Consider the following 25,408-nt stretch of genomic DNA (forward strand, 5'->3'; position numbering starts at 1 on the left):
CACTGCTAATAAACAGGACCAATAACAAAATGGAAAACAAAGACTCTAAAACTGAAAAGCCTAAGGGGGTGACTTTTGTGCTGCCCCTGGCTACAATAATGAGTTTAATGCTATACAACCAAGGATTTACTTTTTACTTTTGCCGTTTCCAATGGTTCTCCATTGTTTGTCTAGCTGCACTACAACTGGAAAATCCATTTGTTAGTGGTAATGTTCAGGTTTGTAGACTACGCGATGCAATCAGCTGGCAGAGCGAGTGTTCACAAGATGCGATCAGCACTACTTTATGGAACGCACAGTGATCTTGGGGTTAAGTATTTCTTTTCAGAATCACACCCAAACAGTTTACAATGTGCTGCATATAGTTTAAAACTTGCAACAGGTTGCTATCTGCACATCACAGCACAAAAATACTGAAATTTCTTCCCAAAGCATGAAAGGGAATCCTACCATCCATCAGCATCTCTGCAGGTAAACAAAATCGGCACATTAAAGCAGTGGTCCTAGCCTGTTTTGGCGCATTAACATAAAACTGTTGTCGGAACTATACTGAATTTCGCCAGAGAAACACACACATATGAAGAGAGAGCGAGTATGCATTGTATGCAAACGGCTACCAAACAGCCATCATAATTCGTCACACAATGAGAACAGGACAAATCAACAATTGACAATGACTAATTAATATTAAAATCTGTAACATAATGTATTGTTTGGAGTTTAGTCTGTTACTGTTACTATTTTTACCATTTCTTTTTGGAGCAACTGTAATCCACATTATTTCCTTAGGGATTAATAAAGTATTCTGATTTTGATTGTTTCAGGATGACCTGCCATTATCCAATGACACATCTGCTTACCTGCATCGCCTTCGTTGTTACCTTCTTTGTTGCCTTCTTGGCTCTCGCAGCAGGTTTCTTCTTGGTAGACAGGGTCCGCTCTCGGATCAGGTCTTCTCTCCCGTTTCTCCTCCTCTTCTTTTCTCTTTTTTCTAAACTGAGCACCTGATGGCTTTGAACTTTTCTTGTCCATCTTCCATTGGTTTTCCTTTTGCACTCCAGTATGACCACAAATCCCTCAACCCAAGGATCACCACAACATAACCTAATATACCTACACCTTAGTTCAAAGATTCACTTTGTCTAGGGTGCATTTCTGGGATTTCACACAACCCAGGATTCAAATCATGAATACATAATGGGCTTGGATTTACAACATTATGAATGAAATGTGCTCTATTTGGAAGCAGCCGGCCCCCCTCCCCTTTCGACGGGTTGTGTGTGAGACTTTAAATCATCAAAGTGTAAATTATAAATTTTAAATTGTTATTGATCCCTTTACCCCGAGTCCTAAAGTGTATATTTATTTTCTTACTCTTCTTATATTTATTGTTTGTTTACTTGCACTGCTGTAACTGGAGCCTCGTCGTCTCGTCTCTCTATATGCTGGACTGTATGTAGCGGAGATGACAATAAAGTTTACTTTGACTTCAGCAGCATCGAGGGCTCTCTTGCTCACTTTTCGTGTATAGAATTTCGAAAAAACATCGGTGCAAATTATAAGTCTGTATCATGATGTCTGGTGTTTTGTGTTTGTTGTTTTGTTTTTATTTTGTTTTATTTTGCGAGTTGGTTATTAGATGCTGCTCCAGCCAGCCAGAGAATCCCCCGCCGCCCCGTCCCCTCCTCCCTGTGCCGCAAGCAGCAGGCACACCTCGCAAACGGAGGGCGCCCTTACTCCCAGCAAATGCGCGATAGAAAACCGATCGGTGCCTGTACCATTCCCAATATGCGCTGGCTGATGTTGGGGCAGCATGAGTACGAGCAATTTTTTTTTTTTTTTTTTTTGCCGATGCCCGTGATGCCGCCCCCCACCACGATGCCTGCAGGTGGTGGGCCTGCGGGAGAATGGGCCCATGTCCCCTTTTCGGGCTGTGCCCGGCCGGGCCCCATGGGCTAGGGACATAGCGAGACCATGACCCTCGGGGTGTCCTGTGGGAGGTGCTACAGGAGTATGGGGTGTCTGGCCCATTGCTACGGGCTATTCGATCCCTATACAACCGTTGCAAGAGCTTGGTTCGCATTGTTGGCAGTAAGTTGGACTTGTTCCCGGTGGGTGATGGGCTCCGCCAGGGCTGCCCTTTGTCACCGATTCTGTTCATAATTTTTATGGACAGGATTTCTAGGTGCAGTCAAGTGGCGGAGGGCTTTCACTTCGGTGACCTCAGAATCTCATCTCTGCTTTTCGCAGATGATGTGGTTCTGTTGGCTTCATTGGGTGATGGCCTCCAGCCTGCACTGGAACGGTTCGCAGCCAAGTGTGAAGCAATGGGAATGAGGATCAGCACCTCCAAATCTGAGGCCATGGTTCTCAGCCGGAAAAGGGTGGAGTGCACACTCGGGTCAGGGATGTGGAGGAGTTCAAGTATCTCGGCAGATCAACAGACAGATTGGTGCTGTGGCCGCAGTGATGTGGATGCTGCGCCGTTCCATCGTGGTGAAGAGAGAGCTGAGCGTAAAAGTGAAGCTCTCAATTTACCGGTCAATCTACGTCCCTACCCTCACCCATGGCCACAAGCTGTGGGCAGTGACCGAAAGAGCGAGATTACGGATACAAGCAGCGGAAATGAGCTTCCTCCGAAGGGTGGCTGGCCTCTCCCTTGGAGATAAGGTGAGAAGTTCAGCCATCCGGGAGGGGCTCAGACAGCGAAAGGAGCCAGCTGAGGAGGTTTGGGCATCTGACTAGGATGCCTCCTGGGTGCCTCCTGGGTTATATCTCTCAGCTGGCCTGGGAACGCCTTGGTGTTCTCCCGGATAAGCTAGAGGAGGTGGCTGGGGAGAGGGAGGTCTGGGCTTCTCTGCTTAGGCTGCTGCCCCCGCGACCCGGCCCCGGACAAAGCAGAAGAAGATGGATGGATGGAAAAGAAAGTCTTAACTATGAGATAACTGGGGGTTAAACCAAGACACTGATGTCACATACTGTATTCAAAAGATGGTTGCTACATATGGCCTAAAAAAAAAATAGCCAGCTTTACAATAATGTTAAATCTGTGACATTTTTTGCTTTTTTAAAGGCTCCATGGTGTAAATTAGCCATCATACATTTATTGTTTCATGCCCACTTCAGTGACTGCACTGGGAATTCAGAGATGAACTAGTGTTCCAGAGCCATGTTGCATTTCTAACTACAGAATGCATTTAATGCATTGGTGCAGCAATCACAGCTGTTCAGTGTTGGTTCTCACCCTTTTGCCCTTTACATACAGAGATTTCTTAGGACTCTATGAATTCTTTAAAGTTATTTACTGTGGATGACCAAATTGCAAAATTCATTGCAATTTTATATTGAGAAATATTAAGATCAACTATTTGATTTAAGTGATTGCTCACGAACAAGTCTCCTCTATGAAAAACTCTCTAACGAGCTCTTTTTGTATCCAGTCATCTTCATTAACTTCATTAATTGTCCATGGGTCCAAGGATTTTTTTAAGTATTATACAGATTTCTGAGTCTTTACTACACTATAGGCTACATTCTGACTTACATATTTTACATATTTTATTAGACACACAGCCTTTTTTCCATTTACCTGAAAACGTTGACCTTGTTCACTTTCGATCTCACAAGTCTGTCCAAACCTTTAATTTTTTACCTTTGTATTAATTTTTTATCAATTTTGGGCCTTTAACATTTTGATTATAATTTTGACACCAAAGTTAGTTTTTTTTAACATTTTGTTGAACTTTGACTTGAAATCTGACTGAACTGGAAATATTTTGTTCACTCATACCTAACTTCTCTTTTTGTTTCCTTTTCAGTTCAAAGTACGACCATCAGTGAATTAATTAATGACAGTCAGGGATCAATCTGCCTTCCTTTGTGAGCAATGAAGGAGCTAAATCTGTCAGCCAGATGATGAACAACCACTCAGGAAAAATACTTTAAATTGAATAAGAAAACTGCAGAGGAAAGTGGCTGCAGCAGCTAAACACTGTGAAGAATTGAGGGAAACCACACATGCAGATGATGATGATCAATAAACCTGCAGGGCCTGAAGGCTGAGGCAGAGATAAACTATAATCCCTGTTAGATCTCCTTGGGGAAATGGCAGTGATGGAAGGATCAGGAGGCGCTAAATGAGTGAAATGTTTGGGATCAATTTTGTGGTATCTTCTCCTGCCAACATTCCCTCTGGTTTATTTTGATATCTGCTGCTCTTGTTATATTGTTTACTCTGAAATCGCGGCCTCGGGGGAATCTTTGAAAGTACGCGAAAGATCCTCAAAGTCAATATTTAACCTAAAAAAAAGCTAGATAAAGTTATAATCCTAGGTACAATACTGACTTGTCTGTGTTCAGTGAAGTCAAATTCATGAATTTTATTTGACACCTGGGATTGAAATGGAAATAAAGGAGCCATAAGTGGTTCAAACTAATGTCATTGGTGCAAAAGCTGTTAAAGTGCTGTTTGCTTTGTTTTTGCGGGCTCTGAGAAAAGAGCTAAGACGAAGTTGCCTGAAATAAAGAAAACAAGATGTAAAATAGTGTGAGCGGAGGAAAAAAAAGTAAATCGAAAGACTGTAATTATACACATTTGATTACCAACTGTGTGGTTTCAGGATGTAATTGAGGCCTGTCACAGAGCATAAGGAGAGGGGTAATCGGTGGACACAAAGTGCCACTGTGCCAGCATTGGAAGAGTGACAGCAAAACTATGGATTTTAATGAGAGGGCCTCTAAAAGTTGAAAGAATCAGGCCTTCCTAATGCATATTTTGTGTTTTACAGTTTCATTTGACATGTTTTTGCTGAAAACTAAGATTTTCAGATAAAACAAGACGTCTGTCACTCTCTGAGTCATCAATCAGAAGTTTGTTTTGAAATGTATCAAACCCCTCCTGGTTCCAACTTTTTGCCAATCCAAGTCCAGTTCCTTTCAAGTGTGACATCTTTTTTAAAACATGTCACACTTGTCTTTGGAACTTGTGTGCAGCATCTGCAAAGACAGATTGTCCTCATATGCTACAGGTGGAAGGGGAAAATAAAATAAATGAAGGTATAGTGTTGTTTGTTCTGTGTAGTCTCGTCATATTCTAATCGTATTTCCTCATGGAAAACGGAAACTTCAACAGCTCAGTGAAGACCGCTTGGTGGGTGGTTTGGATGATAGACGGAGGAATGGAGGCCAATTTCAGTGTGGACTGAAGAGATTTATGCCAAGCACAGCCCCACTGCTGTCAAATGTTGTGAGTGAGATGAAACACATGCTAATATTAGTTCCCAAACACAGATTTTCATTGCCACTTGGACCGAATAAATCCTTGTGAATGTAGAACTAAGAGGGAAGTACACAGATGTATGGTATACCCACTTTCCCATATACAGTGGGGCAAAAAAGTATTTAGTCAGCCACCGATTGTGCAAGTTCCCCCACTTAAAATGATGACAGAGGTCAGTAATTTGCACCAGAGGTACACTTCAACTGTGAGAGACAGAATGTGAAAAAAAAATCCATGAATTCACATGGTAGGATTTGTAAAGAATTTATTCGTAAATCAGCGTGGAAAATAAGTATTTGGTCAATAACAAAAATACAACTCAATACTTTGTAACATAACCTTTGTTGGCAATAACAGAGGTCAAACGTTTACTATAGGTCTTTACCAGGTTTGCACACACAGTAGCTGGTATTTTGGCCCATTCCTCCATGCAGATCTTCTCAAGAGCAGTGATGTTTTGGGGCTGTCGCCGAGCAACACAGACTTTCAACTCCCGCCACAGATTTTCTATGGGGTTGAGGTCTGGAGACTGGCTAGGCCACTCCAGGACTTTCAAATGCTTCTTACGGAGCCACTCCTTTGTTGCCCGGGCGGTGTGTTTTGGATCATTGTCATGTTGGAAGACCCAGCCTCGTTTCATCTTCAAAGTTCTCACTGATGGAAGGAGGTTTTGGCTCAAAATCTCACGATACTTGGCCCCATTCATTCTGTCCTTAACACGGATCAGTCGTCCTGTCCCCTTGGCAGAAAAACAGCCCCATAGCATGATGTTTCCACCCCCATGCTTCACAGTAGGTATGGTGTTCTTGGGATGCAACTCAGTATTCTTCTTCCTCCAAACACGACGAGTTGAGTTTATACCAAAAAGTTCTACTTTGGTTTCATCTGACCACATGACATTCTCCCAATCCTCTGCTGTATCATCCATGTGCTCTCTGGCAAACTTCAGACGGGCCTGGACATGCACTGGCTTCAGCAGCGGAACACGTCTGGCACTGTGGGATTTGATTCCCTGCCGTTGTAGTGTGTTACTGATGGTGACCTTTGTTACTTTGGTCCCAGCTCTCTGCAGGTCATTCACCAGGTCCCCCCGTGTGGTTCTGGGATCTTTGCTCACCGTTCTCATGGTCATTTTGACCCCACGAGATGAGATCTTGCGTGGAGCCCCAGATCGAGGGAGATTATCAGTGGTCTTGTATGTCTTCCATTTTCTGATGATTGCTCCCACAGTTGATTTTTTCACACCAAGCTGCTTGCCTATTGTAGATTCACTCTTCCCAGTCTGGTGCAGGTCTACAATTCTTTTCCTGGTGTCCTTCGAAAGCTCTTTGGTCTTGGCCATGGCGGAGTTTGGAGTCTGACTGGTTGAGGCTGTGGACAGGTGTCTTTTATACAGATGATGAGGTCAAACAGGTGCCATTCATACAGGTAACGAGTGGGGGACAGAAAAGCTTCTTACAGAAGACGTTACAGGTCTGTGAGAGCCAGGGATTTTCCTTGTTTGAGGTGACCAAATACTTATTTTCCACCCTGATTTACGAATAAATTCTTTACAAATCCTACCATGTGAATTCATGGATTTTTTTTCACATTCTGTCTCTCACAGTTGAAGTGTACCTCTGGTGCAAATTACTGACCTCTGTCATCATTTTAAGTGGGAGAACTTGCACAATCGGTGGCTGACTAAATACTTTTTTGCCCCACTGCATCTTCTACCAACCTGATTTTTGACAGTCTGGGAGTAGACAGGGATTGACTATTCTCTTTGGACTTCACTTACATTCGCATAACCTCCTTGATTGAAAGTTTCAGTGAACTATTTTACAATAACCAGGAAATTTTGTTTTGTAATTTGTTGGATTAAGCAAAAAGACCTTATGAACTTTTGACAGTTCCCTTTTTGCTCTGTTCTGCTGGGGGCACTGACATCTATTCACTGGACTGCTTGGATACTCACAATGAATTTCACATTGAGTTGATAAACAAAGAGGGAATCTTACCTAAGAGTCTTCTGATTGTTAAGATTTTGTGTACAAATGTGTGGCATGGCGGTAGTGGTTAGCTCTATCTGAGATTGAACCTTCCCTAGGCCTTTCTGTGTAGAGTTGGCATGTGACTTCCTGTTGAGCTCTCCCCTGACAGATTGCCATTGTCAGCCAGGAAAACAGGATGGCTGGGTGATGGCAAGGAGAACACAAAGTGCTAAACAGGTGCCCCAGGAACACCAGGAACCTGTTCATGTGTCTAATCATTTTCTCCTCTCGGCGACACACCCGCAAAATTCTGGTAATTGCCGATTTTGTTTTGAGCCATGTGAAGCTAGAGACACCAGCAGCCATAGTGAATTGTCTTCCAAGGCCCAGAGCAGGCGACTTTGAGGGAAATATAAAGGTTAACGCAAATTCTGTAAAATCATGTCCTTCACGTCAGCTGTCATGACACCTGGTTACGTCAGGATTTGTGGATTTTTGCAGTTAGTTGCTGCTATTCTCTTTTGCTTCCAGTTTTACATACATATGAATGTGTTAAAAAATTTATATATTATTGTTGTTATTAAGCAATTGGAAGCACCTGCTTAAATGTATCAATGGACATTCAGACTTATCACCGTATAACTGAAGAAAACTTAAAAGTTCTGAAGTACTTTCATTCATACTTCCTCTTTATTTGTCACGCAGAATGTCTATTACAGACCATATGCTATTATTTAACAGGCACCACAGTGAATATTTTATCTGATATGTAATCCTGTCTGACTGGGACTGAAAATATCTTTATTGTTACTATTATTATTATTATTTTTAACTAAGATTTTGTTAAGAGACTAAAAAGCAAATGTTGAGAAATCAGTTTCATCAGTCTCCTGCAGGGAAAGAATATTTACAGAAATGTTAACAGAAAAAGACAAAAACAGCTTGTTTGTGTCTCATCTCTGTCACAGTCTGTTCATCATGTGGGAGTGAGGAGGGATGGATGAGCATGAACGGGGGAAAAACGAGAAGATCGATTTGGTAAAAATGGAAAGAGGCAAAGCAACCCTCACTCCAAAATTTGTCTAATATTAACACAGTGTTGTTCTTTCCCACATCTCTTTCTTTCTGTCTTTGTTTGACTTTTTTCCTGTGCTCTCTTAATCATCTTTACTTCTTTTTCTCACCTCCTACTACTTTGATTTTGCTCTGTCTCCTTTCCTCCTCTTCTGTTTGTTTTTTTATGGGTGAAGTTTGCCTTTTTCGAAACCTCTCTAGTTTCATCCATGCCTCATCTCTCTTCTTGTGTTCTCCCTCATCCCTGCTCTGATTTGTAATTAATCCCCTCTTCTGCCTACGCCTATCTCCGCAGGGATTTGCGAGGAATCCTTTAATTACCCTGTGCTTACTAAAACCACTTAAAAACTAAACTTCTACAACCGATAACAACCTCTCCAATGGTGGTTGAACCTCAGAGGAAACGCCTAGAAGGACATTTAGATTTCTGCACTTTGGACACCAACTAGTACTTCTTCATCTCGATTAGCAGTCATTACTGTAGTTAATATTTGTAGGCTTCAAAGTTTGCCCAGGAAGTAAGGTATTACTCATGCCCTTAAAAATTCTTCTCTGTGGCTGACTCTGCCTCCTCTCAGTGTTTTTGTAAGCCAGGGAGTGTTTGAATAATTTATGGCTCAACTGGAACAAGCCTAAAAGAGGCTATAAGTATGTATTTAAAGGGTAATGATGTGTGTGCAGAACAGCAGGTGCACCAATCAGAGCAGTCATGCTGACTGACATTTCACGACTACTACTTGCACAAACAGAAAGGTGATAGATTGTGACCCTCCCAGAGGATTAAGATATCACACCCTTTACAATCTCCTCAGCACTGATACACAACATCATTATCTGAGACTCCAGGGAAGCATGGCCTCATGAGTGGGTGTTGGGGTGGAGATTGTGGGTAGCATTTAAAAAAAATTTTGCCGTTGTAATTATTTCGAATAATTCACTTTTGTGGATTTAAAAAAAATCAATGATACAGACTTAATGGGATGTCACTTTATTTTCTTTTTTCTATTCAGAGTTTGACCTCGCAGATCAGGTTTATTATTTTAGTGAGATGCCCACGACAGAGATTGAAGGTTCAAACCATCAATACATACAATTTCATATATAAAATGATAATTGGCTGATTATTTACACATGGCACGAAGATGAATCTGAAGATTTTTAAATAATCAAACAGCAAACAAGGAGATGTAATAAACTAAAAGCTTCACTTCATGGAGTGACTTCTGTGGTGCTTCCACCATCACGTAAAGCCAAAGAAAATTTCAGCCCAAAATCCTGACTTAAACCAGTGGTTGCACCTCTAATTTCAGGCTTTTGCGTTTGTCTGTTAATTATTTAACTTCCTAGGACCTGGCGTCCACATATGTGGACATCACATTTTGGGTTATTTAGACTATAATACTCAATTTTGCTCTACAAGGGCCTGATATCCACTTATGAGGACATTATACTCCTTATATGTGGCTCTTATTTTTCTTAAAAACAAAAATAAGGTTAAAAAAAATCTGGTAATTCTTTGTTTTTACATTCATCGGGCCCCAATGTGACCAAATATCAAAGAGAAATTAAAATTCGAAGAGTTCGGGTCTTAGGAGGTTAAAACGATTAAAACCCCCCAAAACAAAACCCAACAATACAGCTGATGTGAAGCAGACAACAATAAATAATGAATTTAAGGTCACACAAGTTAGAACATTCAGTATGATCTCATGGCTGTTTCTAATATCATCAATATTTCAAAATTGATCAATTTTAATATGATATTCGAAAAGTGCACAATGTGATGTATAAGAAGTACAATTTGAAAACATTTTAGTCTTTGGGCCTGTCAAAGTGCGATTATTTGGGGCGATTGTGGCTCAAGAGTTGGGAGTTCGCCTTGTAATAGGAAGATTGCCGGTTCAAGCCCCGGCTTGGACAGTCTCGGTTGTTGTGTCCTTGGGCAAGACACTTCACCCGTTGCCTACTGGTGGTGGTCAGAGGGCCCGGTGGCGCCAGTGTCCGGCAGCCTCGCCTCTGTCAGTGCGCCCCAGGGTGGCTGTGGCTACAATGTAGCTGCCATCACCGGTGGATGACTGGTTGTGTAAAGCGCTTTGGGGTCCTTAGGAACTAGAAAAGCGCTATACAAATACTGGCCATTTACCTTTTTTTTTTTTTTCTATTGAATATTCTTTGTATGAAATAGCAGAAGAGGTTAGTCCATATTTAATCTGTGTTTGATATATCAAAAAACAAAAAACAAACCAAAATCAGAACAAAAATATAAAAGTGTGTTTGTGCATTTTCTACAAACTAAGTGACAATGTAAATGCCTATAGCACAATTACACACATCTTGAGGCATTACTAATGTAACCATACTTTACATAATGTAATAATGTATCCTCTCAACTGAGAATCTGGATCAATTATAGAGATCATCTTTCAGTAAATGATTATTACTGTGGACCTTTGCAACAACCTAAAGTGAAAAGTTAAAAAAACACAGTTATTGTTTTCACAATACTTGAATTGTTTTAATGAAACAACACCTGAATCAAACCTCCTGTTTTTCTGTATGGGGTTTATGGTTTGTCTTTGTTCCCGGGTGGGATTCCTCCAGGTGCTTACGTTTCCTCCCACAGTCCAAAGACATGGTCATGGCTTAAGTGTTGAGTCTAAATTGTATTTTTTATTTAGATTTTTGTCTCGCCTTGTGTCGGACTGGTGACCTGTACAGGTTGTATCCTGTCTCTCAACTCAGGACATCTGGGACTGTTTGTTAGAAACTGAAAGTTTTAATTCCATTTTTCATGTGGTTCATTTTGATTGATGTTGCAAACTGGGGAGAAAAAAAGGAAAGCATTACAAAGAGCAGATTGTGTCATTCATGCTCGGATAGAAACACTTTTTAAAATTAGACGTACTTTGCCTGCATGTGTGTTTGAACTGCTCTTGGCTTGTACTATTTTAAACAGCAGAAGACAGATGGGGCAGAGATAAATTCTTCACAAAGACAAATTGGATGGTTGAACCGTACTTGCTGTGGGCGAATCAGATTAATACAATATGAGACACTCTCTCTCTCGCTCTCTCTCCGTTTGCAAATCAGAAGTTCCACCTTGCGCTCCGGTAGTGCTCCACATTTATTTCACTCTGAAATTGAATCATTAGTACTGAATCAAATGGAAGAGTAGCTTATTTTAGTAAAAGCATTGAAATTGAAGGAGTGGTGGAGCTCCCTCTGTGATCTTTGATTTGCCTGGCAGTAAAATGCTAACATTGGAAATGATCCTTTAATTTGAATAATGACTGCAGCTGTCTTAATTATAGTTGCGGCTGTTTGTACCATTTAAAAATTTATATGAAATCCAGAAAACAACAAATATAGAATTGATTCTTCACGTGTTTGGACAGTAATCAGCAACCAAGAAACTCCTATTGGCTCAAAAAGCACTGACTACAATTGCAAAAGGCACATTTATGTGTAAACATGTGCTTTTATTTCTGAGCTGTAATGCCATCAGACAAAACCCCTTTTAAAACTGTATACATATAGAAACCTATATAAATAGGATCTGTAGAATCAGACATGCAGGAAGAGGACAAAATAATAATATGGCTCCAATACTTTATTTGGACAGGGTGTTACACAGCAGTGATACCAAGCACAGAGAAAGACTCAAGTCTGTACAGCTGGCGAGGAAACCTGCTTGTCTCTGAGAGAGACAAGCAGAGTTTAGAGGCTGTTGAGTATGCTGGCTTGACAGAGGTATGCAGGTTTAGCTGACAGGTTGCAGAGGACTGAGGATCAGAAGCAGCGCCAACAAAGCTGCACAGGAGTTGGAGAAGACGTCTACTGGTGGGTAAGGAATGAGCAGAGTTACCCGAAGCTGCACAGAAAAACTAAAATGCTAGAAACATTGCAGCAGTGAGTTTTTGTGGAGTGTAGATTACAGCGACATGGTTGGGGCAGAACTGTGTGTTTGGAGAGAGTGTTGTTATTGAAATGTGGTGCAGCTGGCAGGCTAAGCCCAAGATCTGACACCACTGCTGTAGTCAGATAGACAATGAGACACACACAGAGGAGGAGGAAGCCACGGTTGACTAGTCCATTTTGTTAAGAAAGTCTTTAACTGAGTGAAGTTACCTTGAAATATCTGGCAGCCATAATAAGACATTCAAATTCTCTAAACACTACGGAAAGGTGCTTCAGTGCTTACTGTATCACATCCTTCTGCACAGAAAGCACTGAAGCAATGTTCATTAAAGTAAAGGAGATACTGCAAAAGCAAACTGCTAATGCAAATAACAAATAATCAACAAAACTGACAATTAATCATTGTGTAACCTAGTGCTCAACAATATTTTATTTCTTCCACAAAAAAAACATTAAAAAATGTTTTTATAGCTCAGGATTGTCAAACATATGTCCCAGGGGCCAGAATGTGTCCGGCAAAGACTCCAGTCCGGCCCACTGGACAGCTTTATAAATGTGGAGGAGTTTGGCCACCGTGGCCATTCATACATACAGTGGGGCAAAAAAGTATTTAGTCAGCCACCGATTGTGCAAGTTCCCCCACTTAAAATGATGACAGAGGTCAGTAATTTGCACCAGAGGTACACTTCAACTGTGAGAGACAGAATGTGAAAAAAAAATCCATGAATTCACATGGTAGGATTTGTAAAGAATTTATTCGTAAATCAGGGTACCGGTACTGGTTTTATTTTGTTGTATTTATCTGCATCTGTGCTGCAAAAAAGGTTGGGGACCGCTGGTTTAGAGAATTTAGAGCAGTTTCATTGTTCTGGTCCGAGCCACTTAAGTTCAAAGTGGGCTGTTTGTGGACGATGATGTAAAATGACTTTCGCGTCTCTGCTCCAGCTCAAAACACGGCAACTAACATACTTTAAAAAAATAATTCACAAGTAGAGAAACCTGTGTGTTTTGCAATTTAGAAGACTGATGTTCTTTTTTTATTTTGTTTTTTGTAAATTTTTTTGTGTGAGCATCTCTCTGAGCTCTTACTAAAATATTTTTATGGTTCTGCCAGACTCAGTGAAAGTGTTTTTGTAGCCTCTGGTATATTTTTATTAAAACAGTTTACCTTGGCAGGAGTTATATATGTTCAGATTAACCGACAAAAGTCTGTTAAACTGAGGAGGGTAGTTTGAGCTCCAGATCTGCTGGCTCCAATCCTCTAATGGGATCTCAGTTTCCAAATCTTCTTTCCATGTATTTGGCTTATGATGGGAAATGTCTGGTTGAGTACAAACTGTCAAAATCTGATATGATGCTCCTTTTAAACCAATCCCTTGAGAAGATTATTTTGGTAAGTATTTGTCTGTCCATTCATTCTCTTCCATATATCCTTATCAGGGTTGCAGGGGGAGCCTGTCCCAGCTACCACTGGGTGGGATCCTGGCGGAAACCTGGACAGGTTGTCAATCTGACGCAGGGCGGTGTTTTGACTATCAATAATTTTATTTGAGGTTCTGCCAGCCTTTCAGCACTCTTTCCCATTCTTAATGTCGCATTTAGTGGTGAGTCAGACTAAATTCCGTCCCAGATCCAAAATCTGGAGACAAGTCGATTACATACAATTATGTACGATGATCATGACACGTGAAAAAAGCACAAATGTAGAACATAACGTCTCATTTGGAGGGAAAAGATGAAATAGACAGGTCTTTTTCAAAAAGATATGGCTGTGAATAAGTGCGGTATGCATGATGCAAAGTTTCGTTCAGATTGCCCCACTCATTACGCAGAAAATAGGGTACATACAGACATCTATACATCCACTGTGATCAGTATAATTAGGTGCTGAATTATATTATAATGAAGTCAAGGCAAGTGGATCTATTCAGCAGAAGCGATGTTCCAGCAGTGCAGACGACGGGTATTTGGTAAAATGAAACATCCTTGCTTTGCAGCCTTCATTTTATTAGGAAGTCATTTAAATATGTGGCACGGTTGCGTTGTCTGGTCATTGTTATGTTACAGCCTGTTGCTTTATTTTATGATCTGAGATGCCATCAGACACAAATAGCGAAGACCAAAAAGTTTAATCACACAGATGATCATCTTAAATTACTAACAAAACCTGTTAATGCTAAGGAAGGATTATTTGTAGACTTTTGCTCAGGCCTGGTTTGTAAATTGACAGTGTGCCATAGCTCTTCTTGTAAGTCCAGGAGTCGCTAGTATCTGCTTGATTATAACTCCTCATCAAGCCTCCTCTGTCATCAATCTTCTTTCTTATAGAAGAGTTTTAGGCTTAAAGGACAGAGGAGACGAGGTGGCACCAGAGAGAGAAATAAGGAAAACTATGATGTGAAGATACTGCTTTATTAGCGACCACACAATCCCAAAGACCTACATCGCACAAAAAAGTGGCTTCCTACATGCCTTTAATTGTGGGAGTCTCACTGAACACGCTGCAGCATTATAAATAGCCGCAGCTGCTTGGTTAACAGAAGAAGGACAGCGAAGAGCAGCGCTCTAAGGCTGCTACCGTACACGAGCAGCAGGACTCTGCTTACACTCAGCAAATATGAAAAGATTTCCTGGACAGATAGCTTAGCCTCAGCGGGAATACTGTTTACTGTCAACTAGAGGGATCAAGTCACTGCTAAAGTTTGAGAATTGTTTTATGTAAAACCAGAGCTTGACTTTTTTGTGGTAAGATTGGGGTAACCACGGTTACAGCTGTTATAGGTCCTTCAATGAGAAATATTTCTGACTTTGTTTTGTTAGATCTTTAACTGATCTAATTTATCTTCTCCAACGAAGCTGAAATTTCTGAAGCTGTTTTCTATTTTTGACTTTGCTCGGTTCAGTCGCCCTCTGAAGATAGATGGGACCCATAATTAAGAGAAAATTCAATATTTTGTGCTATTAACTCATGTGGATCCCCCTAAGCTGTCCCTGCTACTAATAAAAACTGACATTGCAAAAAACGAAAAAGTTAGTTTTACTTCCTGTGAAAATGAAAGGATTTTTTGATCAATTACTCAGCTGTTGATTATGAATATGGCTATTCATATATTTCTGTTGCTTCCTCCAACAGGAAGCTTTTTTCTGCTGGTCTTGTTCTTGCGGTCACCACCCACAGTTAGACCCACAATAGGCTGGTATGGCATGCACATCGCTGCAGAAGGCCCTCCCCTCTCACTTGGTCATGTATTGGTAAAGTCAGTTATTTCAAATTTGAACCATAAAAACAAAACCAAAAGTTTTTGGTTTAGTTTTTTTTAATGTTTGAATGACATTAAAGTTTTTCTCTCACCAAGCTGTCGATCCATCCAAGATATATAAAAAACAAACAAGAGAGATGAAAGAAAAATGGCTGATGCATCATACATTATTAATAACCTGCAAATATACTAGTTTTAGTTAAAAAAAAAAGTGCAGCATGGAGGTTTGCAGAGTATTCCCTTTCCTGGGTTTTTATAGTAATCATGTTCCAGCATCACATGTATACGTGGTTTTTAGTTTTTTTACCTCAGCCCCATTTCTTTCCTGACCCAGTTTATTCTGTGAATGTAAAGTGGAGCGTCTTGGTGTTGTGCTGTTGGTATGTGGCGCTGTATCGTATCGCAGCGAGCTGTGTCGGGGAGATGTGCTGTGAGGGTTTTTGGATTCAGACTATAGGCAGCAAATGTTCAGAGGCACCAGGCTGTAGACCAGAACCAGGCCTCAGGACACCTGCTGCTTAAAGAAATAATCTGTATTAACTATTTCTGTGGTAATTATATGCAATACTTTTGTATTACTTCCTGTCAATGGCCACTGAGCCTAGGTGGGTCAAGTATAGGTAACAGATAGATGGATGGACTTGTTCCCACTTTATCTCACCCACTGAAGTCTTAAAGAAAAAAAATGACTCTCTGACATTATCTCCAATTACTCTCTTTACTTTGAATTAAAAACAAGAGCAAACAAACAAAATAGATCCATACAGTTGACATATCAAAGAAATGTGATTGTTACCGTCAAACATCGAATTCCAAAACTGACACTAGTTTATAAAACATAAAAACGCCTCAAAATCAGAGTTACATCTGGATCCAGGTTTGTCTGCATAAGTTTGTCGATGGTCTTCACATCACTGCAACAGTAACAGAATTACACAGACAGCAGCTACTTTAGTGACTCCAGATTTGAAAAAAGTCAAAACCAGGAGTGCTACCACAATGTGTAACACAATAGGCAAACAATATGGTCAAACCACAGAGTCCTTTACACACCATGGCTGCACTTACAAAAAATACAAAGACAGTTGATTCTGAAAACTTTGGCATTTTAGGAAAATTCTCTTTATATATATCCTGGCTTTTATTTTTGATACTTTTGTCCAAAATTCCTAAAACTTTATCAGGATTTGAATGATCACAACATAGTCCAACAGTAGCCTGATCAATCTGACCAAATAAGTACGCAGAGAAAACTTTAATAACTATTATCACAAAATTAAATCCATTTTTGTTTTTAATTTGGCCTGATAAAATAAATGACTGTTATATTCCACCTACCCATCAACTCTGTGTATAGAGAGAGATGGATGATACGTGTTGCATGTATAAAACAATGAAATACAACAGAATACAAAATTATTCCTTCACATGAAATTAAAATGGAACAAAGAGAAAAGTTACCTAGTCAGTGGCTCTAGCCTTACTGCACCTCTGCTTCGTTTCTTGTGCCTAAATCATCAACCAAACCTGCTAAACATAACCTAGTTAGAGACACTGTAGGAGGGACATGATTTTGTAAAATACTACCGAGTCTTTCCAAATTAAAATTACATTACATTTTGTTAAAACAGGTTTTCACCAAACCAAAAGAAAAGAAAATATTGAAATTATTACCCAACTTTTCTTTTTTAAACCATAATTAACATCCGAGTACCTACAGTTGATTTTGCACTTTGACCTTAGCAAATAAAAAGAAAACATAATTTCACAATGATTGGGATCGAATCCACAAAACAATTTAAATTAAGACCTGGGTTTAAAACAAACTGAATTTAATCAGGAATTCGTTGTTTCTGTATTACTGTAGGCTTAATTAGCCACTTAGCTATTCTCTCCCACGGGGCCCACACTCATTGAGTCAGCCCTTAATGTTGATATTGATTAAAAAACTGACAGTTCCAGAGCTCATACTTCTCTTATTTCATTACTGTTGTTTACAAGCAGCTTCGCTGTTCTGATCCTAAAACTTTTATCGGTTCTCTTACACCTGCTGTTGGAAAAACAGGTGAGGCAAACAGTAACTAACCTGGCTACATTATCCTTTAGCAGAAAAATCCTTTCCCTCTTTCAAACAGCAGACCTGACAGTCACTGTGCGATATGTAGAGCAACAGCTATCACATCTTTAACCTTTTTTTCCTTCTCTGAGCTCCCTTTAACTTTCTTGGTGGATGTGAAGAAGTCTACTTCAGTATGATATTGCCAGTTCTTCAGAATGGAATGACTTAGAGAAGAAAATTTAAATGAACCAACTAACAAACAAAACGTATTAGCTTGTAAAATTACAAGCCAATACGTTTTGTAACTTTCTATTACATTCCATTAGCCAAGTGAATATTTGGAGGAACAATTAATATTAAACTTTAATAAGTTCAGATACATTCAGCTTTTACTCCCACCTCTGCTTTGGGTTTCCTTTGCTTTCCAGCACTTATGTTAACCCTGTTCTGCAGCATCTCCTGTTATTTGATTGGTCTCAACAATTTGTCTACAAGGAAAAAAGTTGTTGCTTATGAATGCTGATAACATCAATGTCTCATACAGGTCCCACAACGCTGAGCACGTTTAGCCTAATAACAAATTTATTGTTTCACTGTGACTTTGTACCACAGAAAAACATCATCCAACACTATATTTCATTTTATTACAACGTAGTGAATTGTACATCTGTGCAGAGGCTTCTAAAAAAAATATCAATATCCTCTGTCTTTATAGAGATTTAGTAATCTTTAAAATTAAATTTCAACCACTGAGTGTAATGATGCTGTTTTCATACGAGAAGGTATTGATGGTTTTCGAACACTTTAAAAATCACTGGCTGTTTAGTCACAGCAGCGCAGAACCAGAGAAGCTGTCGGATGCAGAAGATCTGCTCCACAAAGGGGTTAAAATAATGCTTTTCATATGAGGCATAGATAGGTGCCCACAAAACACCTGACATGTTAAACTGCAACTGATTCATTACTTGGATGATGAATTCTCAACTCCAAGGACTTTTTGTTAAACAGCTGTTTTTTCAACATCCTCTCAGTGTATAAAACCACTGAAACAGCAATGTGTTAAAAAAGGTGGATTCTTTTTGCTCTCATTATTCATTGAATCTTTGCCATGACGATGCCATCTGTTTCATCTAGTCTAATTTAAATTATTGAGTAGGTGTGTGTTTTAACTGCATAACATATGCAACACCATTTATTTACTTTCCTTTTGTCCTTTCCTTACACTTGGTTAGTGACTTTTGGTGGGATGTTGGGTTAAAAGACAGTGACTCACTTAAAGGTACCCTGCAAAGATTTTGGCTCATGGTAAAGTAATACATAACTATGTAATACGACACTGATGGTTGTGCTATCAGTGGGAGTTCCCATATTCTAGGTTTTTAACCAGTAGGTGAAATTATTTAGCTCTCACGGTGACTGCTGCTGAGGCTCATTGGGACCTGCACTAACTGAAAAGTGGAGTTCTGCTAATACTGTGTCATTCTGGCCTCTTTGAAACAACCTCATAAACAGAGTGGGTTTGGTAAGAACTGCTGAACATAACTGGTGTTTGTTTTAAACACAACTCCACAGGGCACCTTAAACTGATTCCTTACTCCTTACATAGTGATGCTTGGTCAGAAACTTCTTCTGCTCTAATTCTAATAATGGGTGCACCATCTTATCTTCATTTTCAGTTGGATTTAAATGGACTAAACGCCACAGGATTACTTTTACCTTCAGGCTCATTATTGCCTGATCCATACATTGATGGACTCCGGGTAAACCGTACCAGATGGCACTTTGCAAAAGCAACATTAAAGGGATATCCAGGGTGTCAAAATCTGAATCCATGTGGTCCTGACCAAACATCACTATGTGATGAGTTAGGGCTGAGACAAGGTTGGTGTGTGCATTCATAGTGCAGACAGTGATTTTCACAATTTTAGACCAAGCCCATGCAAGTGTCAGGCACTGAGACAAATTCAAGTCTGAAACGCCGCTCCAAATATTTCCTGGCAATAAATCCATGGTGCAAGCTCACCTTCATGCACTGTTCCAGCTACTTTCCTCCTTTCACATCCTTCTCCTCATATTAGCAAATACAGTAAAAAAACAAACAAACACACACAATATAAACTATGACCTTTACAGTGGATACAACTGCACTTAAATACACTTTTTCCTGCCAATCAAATGTCTTCTACTCTGCTGTACTCATCCTGCACCATGTCAGCCTCAGTAATCATCCTCTCATTTGCATATAAAATCTATTTAACTTTCGACAGTCATATACATTTATTCACAAATGTGCACAAAATACAAATATAGATTCATTTATGGATTCTCTCTAATTACTGAATGTCTGCCTCAGACATATTCTTCCTGTTGTTGTTTTCAACATAAAATACAGAAGCAGCAGAAGGTTTTTTTTCATCTCCTTTTGACAGCTTCATCTGACCTCTGCAAGTGTCTGGAGTTCTGGTGCATTAGGCTCGTCCTGGCTCTTCCTCCTCCCAACACTATCATCTGATAAGGTGGCAGGAAATCCAGTCTAATCCCCACTGATGCACCCAAAGGTATGATGGAAGGTAGACACCACATGACTGATGCCAGGGAGCTGGCAAAATGAAGGGCCAGCTGAGGTTAGAGCAGCTGAGCATCCATGGAAAATGTAGTTATGTTAACAATGTCTGACTTTTTCACCCTTGTTGTCCAAAGTGTTGTAACAAAATAGAACTGTTTTGTTGGGATGTGCCCAACTGTCTTTCACATCATCCACACGGACGGTACCGTCTTTTCATCTCTCTGATTTGGCTCTCAGACTGGAAGATAACGTTCAAAGATTGTTTGGTGAAAAAAAATAAATTGATATGTTTTTCAAGAGTAATTTTGTCTTTTGTGGCAGTGTACAAAAGATTCTGAAAGAGCAGCGAGACTGAAGATGGGGATGATGATCCGTGATGCACATGCTTGTTTACAACATTTTTGAGGAGCAATCACAGACCTTGTTCACCTGATCTGTTGATGAAGCTGTGTGAATCTGAGGAAACTGTTGTGGAAATGTTGAGCATTTAAAGGCTTCTTCTGCTTTTTCAGTGACCTCTGTATTTCTGAACCCCTGACTTTGAGGCACATTGTCTTTGGCACTTAAAATCTCAGACCCTTTCCTACTGAGTACGCTGTAACCACAGAGGGGGGGAAACTGAAATTGCTTGCACTGGATTGCCCTTTAACCAGGATTTTGTTTCAGTTTCTCACACACAGCTCTCATCTTTGTCTCCCTGGCTTTTGTTCTGCCTGGATTTTTCCGTCTCCTGCCCAGGAGAAGAGAACTCTTTTGCTCCACTGCTACAGTGCGCCACTCCATTTCCTAACTTCCCGATGTCTCCCAAAGGTAGCTGGGTGGAGCTGTAAGCCAGTGGGGGGATGGTGTTCACCAGTATAAGCTGAAGAGGTTTCTTCTCTGGCTGGTACTGGCAGCGAACGTATCGCAGAAACGCGGCGCGGTACGTCTTATTGAATAACGTGTAGACCAGTGGGTTGACTGCAGAGGACAAGTAGCCTACCCAGACGAAAACATTCAGCAGACCTCCCATGACTCCCGGGTCACAAACGTCAGGTTCACACACCACCACCAGCACGTTGGTGATGAAAAACGGGCACCACATAACCACAAAGAGAAAAAACACCACCCCAAGGACCTTTGAAGCCTTCTGCTCGTTGCTGATCGACTGCATGGTGCGGCGCCCAAAGAGAGAGCCAGATATGCTCCCGCGGGCGCCGCCCAGCCCGCCGGTGCTCCCTCTGCCTGTGGCGTCACGGCTTATCGATCGCCTGAAGAGTTTCTCGGAGGACAAAGACGTTTGTGGAAAGAAGCTCAAGGTGAAGGTAGTGCTCCATTTGGGCCGTGGGACCAGCTGGTCCAAGCAGAGGGTGGCTTCGTTCTGCAGGGCGTTGATGGTCAGGAAATAGGTGACGACCATGATGGTGAGGGGGATAAAGAAGGCCACGAAGGAGCCGACCAGCACGAAATTGTTATCTGTCAGCAGACAGCTGCCATCTTTGAAGACCTTGGAGTGGTCTCTGAGACCCAGCACAGGAATCGGCATTGAGATCCCTACAGAGAAAGACAACAGCAGAGAGATGAGGAGAACATTACAATTAGATAACAAACTCTGTGATTCATCTAGATATTAGTGTTTGTGTCTGTACCAGAGGAGATTAGGGTCGGCTGGTGAGAGGAAACCTGGCTTTGTGCAGCAGTGGATGGCTTTTCACATGAGTTTAAGTTTTATAGTCATAAATCAAAACTATTATCGGAGCATACTTATTTGCAGGCTTTATCTGTGTAAACAAGCAAAACTTTTTTGGCATAGAGACGCTGAAAAAAGTTCACGTCCCACAGCCCACGGTTTCTATCACTCATTAACAATAAAACAAAGATCCAAGTTAGTTAACCTCCTAAGACCCAAACTCTTTCATGGCATGCATTTTAAATTTTTCTTTGCTATTTGGGTTGATTGGGACCTGATGAATGTAAAAACAAAGAATTACCAGATTTATTTTTTTTTACCTAATTTTTGTTTCTGAGACAAATGAGATCCACATATGAGGACATTGGTTTTGAATTTTGATAGAACAGTGGCAGTATAATGTCCTCGTAAGTGGATATCAGGCCCTTGTAGAGAAAAATTAAGTATTTTCGTCTAGACATCCCAAAATGTGATGTCCACATTTGTGGACGCCAGGTCCTAGGAGGTTAAAGCTCAGCTTATTTTTCCTTAAGAAAATAACATCCATCCAACTTCATGTCATAGAACCACACCTGTGGTGGCTCCTTGTCTCACTCCAGGACCCTGCCCCACAGTTTGAAACCATTGATTTAGCAGAAGTACTGTATACACACAGACAGTGTGTACATATATTTCACATATATTAAATCAAAGGTTTATGTAGTCAAATAATTGTTTGTTAAGTAAAATATAGACTGAATGTATACCAATCAAACACACTTCTTTGACCAGATTCCATTAACTTTAACATTTCACGTTGCAATTATGTAACAAAATTACATGGATTACATTTAAATGTAATCAAATTACTTTAAGTCCGATCTTTGAGGTTAAATATTTCTTTTGAGTGGAGCTCACCAGTCTGCTCTATTTCACCACACGAACACAACAGTTGGACCGTATCTATTCCCAAATAAAGGCGTCAAATTTTCCATTAAGTTTGAAGCTAAAACAATTTTTTTTCCCATTTTTCTGTCTGTCACAGTGTGGGAGGAAAGTGCAGGTTTGCCTCCACCTTACTCCTGTGGGCTGAATCTGAGGTTTGACAGTGTTTCCTTCTCTCTCTGTGGCTGACAGTAGCAGTTCACCTTGCATACTTGCCCATTTTATTACCCGATATACATCGGCTTTAAAACGTTGAACGGTGCACTTCCTTTATTGTTTTGGGTTATTTGTTCTTTTTAATTGTCTGCAGGGGCTTTGGCAGTCCCACGTTGTGATAAATGTAATAAGTAAATGTCTCAAAAAAGGTTTTGGATGATACTAGCAGGAACTGGGTAGAAGGAGATAAACTGAGCAATCTCCCGCACGCCATGTTCTCATTACCGGCTCATAACAAATAGAAGGAAAGTGACAGAAAGAGACAGAGATAGAGCGGGGAGAGGAGGAGGGCGGGATGGTTGGAGATGGACGGGCGCAGCGAAGGTAGACTGAAATTGTTGCTGCACATTAGGAGCAGGAGGGTTAAAGATGGATAATTCTCATTAAGTTTGGCTGGTTTGACAGAAAACTGGTTTCGGTGCTTCACTGTGAAGCTTTGCAGCCCTCATAAAAGAGACATTTACTCCCATCCCAGTCGGCCTTCGTCTTGCTTTATTCTCAAGAGAAAGATGGTGCAGAAATGATCAGCCAGTTAATCAGTTTATTGACAACAGTCATGCATGTATAATTTTGAAACGTGAAACAGAAACACCATGACAACAGTGTTTCTGGAACATAGAGGAACATACAGCTGCCTGCTTCAGGGAGCGTGGGTGGGTGGACTGTCATCCTTCTACTTTAAAAGTATCAATGGTATTGTATTTAAAGCTGCAAATGCTGTCGTACAGTTTCAGAAGGTGCTCTGAATTACAAACATAACAATGGTAACAGCAAAATCAGTAAGATACATCATCTGGGAATTGTATTAAAGCAGTTGTAGTAACTTTGAGCTGTTGCTGGCTCTGTTGGTCCTCTAGAAAGCACAAAGGACTGTAAAAGCTTTGGTGACAGTCCAAAGAGCTGTATATATTTCATGAGTGTTTATGTTTTATTTGTGTAAAATCTGAAATGAAATAAAAATCTGGTTTTACAGCTGCTTCAGATACTAAAGTTTGTTTGTTTTTTGATTGGGAGAAATGTGAACAGCTTTGAAGATCTTTGAAGAGTGTGCAGTCTAATAGGCAGCTTTAGAGGTCGTGATAACCTGTGTGTGGTTATGATAATAATACAACAGGACTTTGTGCCACTTTGCAACCTTTTTTTCTCTTTCCACCTGGACTTTAATATGATGCTTTAGAATCCTTGTTTTGAACTTGTTACATTGTAATGTTGAAATTCTTGCAACGTCACTAAAACAACACTAAAACACTAAAAACAAAAGCTGACCAGTTATTTGGAAATATACTGTGGTGTAGTAATATATAGTCAAATAAAGTCATTCATGTCCAGGTATTAACAAATTAATACCCATTATCCATTGCCTGCTCCCATAAAAGTTTGGTTAATGAAAGTAAAGTAAGTAAGTAAATCTTGCTTCCATTATCTCACTTTTACTTCTCTACAAACGTCTTAAAGTACGTTTAAAAAGAATAAAGACTATCTATATAAAATATGATACTGTTCTCTTAAAAGGAGTTTTGTTTAGTTTTGTTGTTTAGGTTGAGTTTGTCAGAGTCTTTAACTTTTGGTCATTTCTGGCATGTCTTATTGCTTGATTAACCTTCTAATGAGAAACATTAAAGATGGATTTTACCCAGAGCCGCCCTGACACTTTGGGCCCAAGACTCTTACGTAGCAGGCCTGTCCCTCCGTGACAAATGCAAAGTCAGACACGCTCACAATGTTTGATTGAGAGCTGAAGAGTGCTTTTAGACTCGAGGCTCACAGACAAGCATGATATGGCATCTGCTGTGCTGTTATTAAACTCCATGGTGATAACATTCAGGCTAAATGTCGATGTGCTATCAGGCTCCTCATTACAAAATTACATTTTGTAGGTGAGTAGAGGCTGTCTGCTGTGGATATGTGGCTTTGTATGTTTTTAAAAAGCAGGTGATTAGGCACAGATGTATTTTTCATCATTACTGTGGAGCGGTTAGGCAGCTGACAGACTGAAGGTGTCAGAGAAAAAGAAACACTGAAAAACAGAGCTGGATTCAAAGAGAAAGGAAATATCATTAGTAACCTTAAATTGCTGTCTGCTTCATATCCAGCCGATCAAACGTTATTTGTCGAGGTGACGGTGATACAAGTCCCTGGATTAATTTTGTTCTTCAGATAAGTCCCTCAAGCATCCATCACACAGAATCACAGAAATCAAATGCTAGTTGTTGTTTTTTGTGTTTTTTGGCCTCCTTCACTTGTCCCTGATGGCAAACTCAACACTGAGCACATGAAACAAATCGGACAGGAAATAAGTTATCAGAGGTGGAAAAGAAGATGAAAGACGATCAAGTGGGAGAAAACAGAGGGGAGGGAGACACAAAGGAGATGAAGAAGAAGAGAGAGATGATGGAGAATGCTTCAGTCTGGAAGTATAAATCAATACATTTAGGAGAATCAGTGCAGCCTGAAATCTGATTGGAAAATGC

At 40.3% G+C, this 25,408-nt stretch overlaps 1 protein-coding gene and 1 long non-coding RNA gene across 2 annotated transcripts in view; one reads left to right on the forward strand and one right to left on the reverse strand.

Annotated features, from left to right (window-relative positions):
* LOC146500202 (uncharacterized) overlaps positions 1 to 25,408 on the forward strand; it is a 35,080-nt gene that overhangs the window by 5,312 nt on the left and 4,360 nt on the right. The gene's annotated exons all lie outside the window — the stretch shown is intronic.
* htr2aa (5-hydroxytryptamine (serotonin) receptor 2A, genome duplicate a) overlaps positions 16,203 to 25,408 on the reverse strand; it is a 95,854-nt gene continuing 86,648 nt past the window's right edge. The window contains exon 3 of the mRNA XM_085135392.1: positions 16,203 to 21,661. Coding sequence (XP_084991518.1) covers positions 20,799 to 21,661 — 863 coding nt within the window. The 3' untranslated portion in view covers positions 16,203 to 20,798. The remainder of the gene's footprint in view (positions 21,662 to 25,408) is intronic.

The sequence above is a fragment of the Neolamprologus multifasciatus genome, chromosome 16 (genome assembly GCF_963576455.1).
Source record: "Neolamprologus multifasciatus chromosome 16, fNeoMul1.2, whole genome shotgun sequence".
Lineage (NCBI taxonomy): Eukaryota > Metazoa > Chordata > Actinopteri > Cichliformes > Cichlidae > Neolamprologus > Neolamprologus multifasciatus.